A 6,495-nucleotide genomic window follows, 5' to 3' on the forward strand; every position below is an offset into this window, starting at 1 on the left:
GATGGCTGTACTGGAATGCTTGGAAAATTCGTTGATGATGATCACAACCGCTTGAATTGTTGGTGTCAGATGAAAAAAGTTTGGATAATTTTTGTATATATACAGGTTAACTCCGTAACTAATTAACACCCAAGCGAAGATCTGGTGAATTGACGGAATTGACAAATATAAATTAATTCAATTTTACATCATGATTTTCAAAGTTGCTCCAGGCGATGAACGTATTCGAAGCGTACCTTAATTAAACATAATAATTGATCTAACCAGGGTGAGGACACTTATTAGAATTAATATCGCAGCGCTAATTGAAAGTGTCATAATTTATAATTTATTTTTATCATGTCCAACAAAAAAAAAGAATGGGTGCTGTCGGAATTGTTGGATCTGCCTCTCGATCAACATTGTTTTAGGAATTAGTACTTACAATAACTATTTTAAAGATTGAATGATGTGATTGTTTATTATTGTTATATTAGTTTTCTTATTATGTCATTATTATTATTATTATTATTTGTTTACATGTTTGTTTACATATCGACGTGAAAAATAAAAAATATTTAATCTTTTTGTCGTTCTTAAAAATTCGCAAAATTTACAAAAAGCGTCAAATTCTTCAACTCCATCACGCGTTGGATGCTCAACAGAAAAAAAAAGTTGTCCATTTTATCACACTAGAAGCCTAACAATTAGTTATATTTTACCTGGGTGAAATCACAATTTTGAAGATTGTAAAATCGTAATAGATAGAATAGATAGAGGAAAAAATAAATATATAATAGATAAATAAATAGATGTTTGAATAGGGTGATATTAATAACATTATTGACATTGTTTGTAATAATGTAATTTAATTGATGTCACTTAATAATTATATTAATTGGAACTTTAAGAATACAAGAACTTTATTTAAACAAGCATCGACATATTGTATTTTTCAGTTATATTCTTCAAAGGCATTATCGTCACACTTTTAATCTAATTCTATGTAGTAGAGTCCCAAGCAGAGAATATTTTTCCAAACAGCAACCGCGTCCGCAATCGCCCAGTATCCCCACTTTTCATTATCCGCATCCACACCGCACCCGCAACCTAAATAAGCTTTTGAGAATAAATATTTATGAATGATGAATGTATGTCGGAGGTGGGCAAACTTTTTGCTGTGAGGGCCGCATTGGGAACTAACCGTCCGTTCGTTTATTCATTCATTCGTTCGTTCGTTCATTCGTTCGTTCGCTCATTCATTCATTCATTCATTTATTCATTCATTCATTCATTCATTCACATATAACCTTGTTTTTATTGTCTCCTAAATTGTCACAACCTCATCCGCCGACAAAACCAACGTAATAGTAAAATAAAATTTCAGCTCTGCGATCAACAACCAACCAGTGAAATAGTATTCGAATGTTTCCGTACAACTGGCACAATTCACAGTATTAATTCTAAATAAATTTCTATATAGCAAAATAATTGCTCCAATTTAAATTTAAATTTCTGTCCATGATTATGAAACGTTTTAAACTCAAGGAATTTATTTTAAATTTGGATTTAAATAAAAAAAATTATTTTTTTACAGCTTAATGGCGTTTCAGCACGATGCAGCTATTTTAACGCCATTGGATCATTAGAAACTGTTTATTTTGTTGTGACATCTAGAAAACTTCAAATTCTGTTTATCAAATATATATTCTCCGCTAATGAAATCAAGACTTCTTGACTTCTATTCTGGAAGAGCAATTTCACATTTGATGGAACCAAAAATGAATTCGCAAAACAAAAATTTAACTAAAGCTCAATAACGTTTCAACAAGTTATGTTTATAAGAAGGACTTCTTACGACATCCTACTTGTATATATTTTCATGTATGTGTTTGTATGTTTGTGTGTGTCTTGCGTTGTACCGTAGTTTGTATGTTTGTGTATGTCATAAATATAACAAACGTATGTACAATTGTTAATGTAACCTACGTTTGAGAGTATTCGCGCTAAAAAATGCTACCAAGAAAAAGATAGAAAATCGCATTTTTAAAAAAACATATAAGTGAAGAAGCATTTATTTGAACGGCATTTAGTGAGAAGCCCCCTCGCCGCGTCAAGGCAGCCGTTCATGAGGGGGTTAATAATAAAACGATAGTCTAGAAATAATAAGTAACGAATACGTCTAGAAATAATAACTTGACTAAAATAAGATATAATGAAACTTAACTCAAATATAATGATAATAATGTGTTGATTGTCGGGTTTGATTGTTGTTGTTGGTGTTGTGTTGAACAAAAAACAAACAAAACAATACAATACAAAAAAATTAGAACGTAAGAATGAAAGAATAGAAACCTAACTTACCTATGTTCACTAAATTAACTCACCTACCTATGTTCAATTAGCTCAACTTACGGATTTATCCTACCTGTTTGTACGATTACAAAGAAAAAAGTAAGGAAAAGAAGTTAAAACAACGTATGTATGTATGTATGTATGTATGTATGTATGTGTGTGTGTGTGTGTGTGTGTGTGTATGTATGTGTGTGTGTGTGTGTGTGTGTATGTATGTGTGTGTGTGTGTGTGTGTGTGTATGTATGTGTGTATGTATGTGTGTGTGTGTATGTATGTGTGTATGTATGTGTGTGTGTGTGTGTGTGTGTGTATGTATGTATGTGTGTATGTATGTGTGTATGTGTGTGTGTATGTATGTGTGTATGTATGTGTGTATGTATGTGTGTGTGTGTGTGTATGTATGTGTGTATGTATGTGTGTGTGTGTGTGTATGTATGTGTGTATGTATGTGTGTGTGTGTGTATGTATGTGTGTATGTATGTGCGTATGTGTGTATGTATGTGTGTATGTGTGTATGTGTGTATGTATGTATGTATGTATGTATGTATGTGTGTGTGTGTGTGTGCGTGTGTGTGTATGTATGTATGTATGTGTGTATGTATGTGTGTATGTATGTATGTATGTATGTATGTATGTATGTTTTTTTTGCTGAATAAACTCATTATTGAATTGAATTATGTGTGTGTGATTGTGTTTGTACAATCTCTATATAACCGCGCAATAATAATATCGGTAAAATAAACGAATAAGACTAGAAATAATAAGTAACAATAAACAACAAATACGTCCAGAAATAATAAATAACTATAATAAGTATAACGAACTTAACTAAAATATAACGAAAATATTTCATTGATTGTCGTGTTTGAATGTTGTTGTTGGTGTTGTGTTGAACAAAAAACAAACAAAACAATACAATACAAATAAACTAGAACGTAAGAATGAAAGAATAGAAACCTAACTTACCTATGTTTACTAAATTAACTCACCTACCTATGTTAAATTAGCTCAACTTACGGATTAATCCTACCTATTTGTACGATTACGAAGAATAAGCAAAGAAAAAAGGATAAAACATCGAACAAACAAAACAACGAATGGATGTATGTGTGTATGTATGTGTGTGTGTGTATGTTTGTGTATGCTGACTCTATATAACCGCGCAATAAATAAAACTATATAACCGCGCAATAGATAAAACTCTATATAACCGCGGAAAATAACATAAAAAAATGAGATCAGACGCCCCCGACCATGCGCCGAGGGACATCTGATCTGACTTCAACGTTTTTTCGGCTCCTATTTATACTATTTCCATTCATACTTTCTCAACATTTTAATAATTCGTATCAATGAAAGCTTATTTGATATATACAAAACACTATTATACATGCTTAACGACAATGTACTAACTATACTAGAAGGAAAGTTGGGAGCGTCACCCTAACTTCCTGATTGGCTCGTTTGTTGGTACACACGCTATTAATAATCGTTCGGTTTGAACACCGGATAACGTACACGTACACACGCAATTAATAATATTTTTATATTTAATATATTTAATAATATAATTATTAAATAAATTTATTATTTGAAAAATTATTTTAGATACTTACATGCATGTGTACATGTTTGTCGTTATGAATACCAAATTTACTTGCCAACGCTTCTTACTTATATGAACAATTTTGAAATTTATAAATGTACAAGTAAATGTTTGTGTGTATATGTCAATATATATTCATGTTCATTCATTTATTCATTCGTTCCTTCGTTCGTGCGTTTGTTCATTCATTTATTCGTTCGTTCGTTTGTTCATACATTCGCAGGTTCATCCATTCATTCATACATTCGTTCTTTCGTTCGTTTATTCGTTCATCCATTCAGTCATTTACACGGTTTCCATGGATAAGCTTTGTGCTGGAATTAATTATTTAAATATATTTTTAACCGGATCGTTTTAAATAAAATTTTGGTTTGTTTTATTTCTTTCATTTCATTTCTCTCTCTCTCTCTCTCTCTCTCTCTCTCTCTCTCTCTCTCTCAAACACACACCACACACACACAAATACATATTTTATTTGTTAGTCTGTCTGCTTGTTTGTTCGTATTGTTTGCTAATTTGTTAGTTAGTTTTTTGATTGTTTGTTTGTCTATCTGTTTGTTTATTGTTTAATTACATTTTTATCCGGTTTAATTTAAATAAGACTTGATTAATTTGTTTCATTTCATATGTATATCAGGCATATTTTCAGTTATTCATTCAGACTATAATTTCTATGTTGAATATATGTGTTACAACCGAATACAACTTTTTAAATTATCAACGTAATAATTTTTTTTGGAGTTTAATAAAATGATAATCCCTCTAAACAATGACAAAAGAATTATTAAAATAGGATTGACACTTTATGGCGAAATCGTTGGCGGAAATGACGTCATTTTAATAGTAAAAAATGTACGATACTGAATTAGCCGGTATAAACATTATATTCGATTCCTATACTATACTTACAATCAATTCAATTATTCACATCGGTATAAAGTTTATTGATTTAATGTTATTGATTTTTGATTGTGTCATACACTAATACCCATTCTTAACAACGGAGCTACTCATAATAAATTGACATCGACTAACGGATTCTATATTATATATATATATATTTATTTATTTATTATATAACTTCATTATAAAACCAACAGTAATCAGCGTTTCATATGTAAGCGAGCGCGGTTCAAATTCTAAATATTTTGACACCACACACCTTACTTAATTGTATAGTCTAAATGTATAAATATAAAAATATAAATATATTTAATAACGATTTATGTAGTTATAGTTTTGTGTGCATATAATATATGACGTTGTTTTGGTGAACGTTTAGTTTATTAAAATTCAAAATAAACTTATTTTTCGAATTCATGCTGCAAATAAGGCCATATTTCGATTCCAAATGAATCATCATCAGTGTTCCTTGCTGTATATATAGGGAAATATTGACTTTGCACCTACGCCATTCCTCACACACCAGGCCACCCCAACGACTTCCACTCCTAACCTGCAACATGTCGGGCGAACTACAACGATTTCCTCGAAACTCTCCCACGACACATCAACACGCATCTTATCACACCCTTCTACCGTCGAACCATGGAACGACAAGAAGAATGCCACTGCTACCAGATCCGCCAACCACCAACCCAATAATACAGCTCCATCATCCAGGAACCCATTTTAAATACAGGCCATTACAACCCATCATCCCAGGCAACAACCACAATAAAAACAACAATACGAAAAATAACGTGAAACGCAACCCAAACAACAACAACAACAACAACAAGAATAACAACACCAAAACCGCCCAACATCATCATCATCGAATGGACAACAACAAATTTCAACAAATCAGAACAACTGCTAGACTCATCTACAAAAAAACACAAATCACCCATCACATAAACAACTGGAAAGAAGACAAAGTGAAGGTCCTCAAAACAACAATTAACAACCTAAAGGACAACATCAACCCACCCAAGAAGAACGACACATTCAACCAAGCAATTACAGAAATTCTCGACAACACATATAAAACCATCAAAAACACGATCATCGACCATCTCAACAACGAACTTTCCATCCACAACACCATAAACTACGAAAACATCGACCTGATAGATGATACAAAACCTATCGAAGACCACATCAGGTTCCTCCAGAGAAATAAAAACTTTCATAACCACAAAGAAAACGTAGATGACATCGTAAAAAACGAAATTAAAAGAATCAAAGCCATCATATCCAACAACAATAGCAACAACAATACAAAATACAACACAAATAATAAAGACTCCATCATCACTAGCACGCCCATTAATAACCACGACGACAACTACGACGACATCAGCAACACGATCAACAACAACATTGAGCACAATAATAATAATAACTGTAATGATAATAATAATAATAATAACGATAATAATAATAATGGTAATAATAAGAATAACAACAACAACAACAACGATAAAATTAATAACAACATCAACGAACACAGCAACAAACCAACTCTCACCAACTACAATCACAATAACAACCTAACCCTAGATGCGGATGGCAACCTACCTTGCACATCCAACTCAAAACCCACAAACCA

General features: G+C 31.8%; 1 protein-coding gene across 1 annotated transcript in view; it reads left to right on the forward strand.

Annotated features, from left to right (window-relative positions):
• Positions 1–5,404: 5,404 nt before the first annotated feature.
• HELRODRAFT_162522 (hypothetical protein) overlaps positions 5,405–6,495 on the forward strand; it is a gene marked incomplete at both ends in the record, with an annotated part of 6,376 nt that continues 5,285 nt past the window's right edge. Inside the window, one exon of the mRNA XM_009024703.1 lies at positions 5,405–6,332. Within this exon, the coding sequence (XP_009022951.1) occupies positions 5,405–6,332 (928 nt within the window). The remainder of the gene's footprint in view (positions 6,333–6,495) is intronic.

This window comes from Helobdella robusta (genome assembly GCF_000326865.2).
Source record: "Helobdella robusta unplaced genomic scaffold HELROscaffold_4, whole genome shotgun sequence".
Taxonomy (NCBI): domain Eukaryota; kingdom Metazoa; phylum Annelida; class Clitellata; order Rhynchobdellida; family Glossiphoniidae; genus Helobdella; species Helobdella robusta.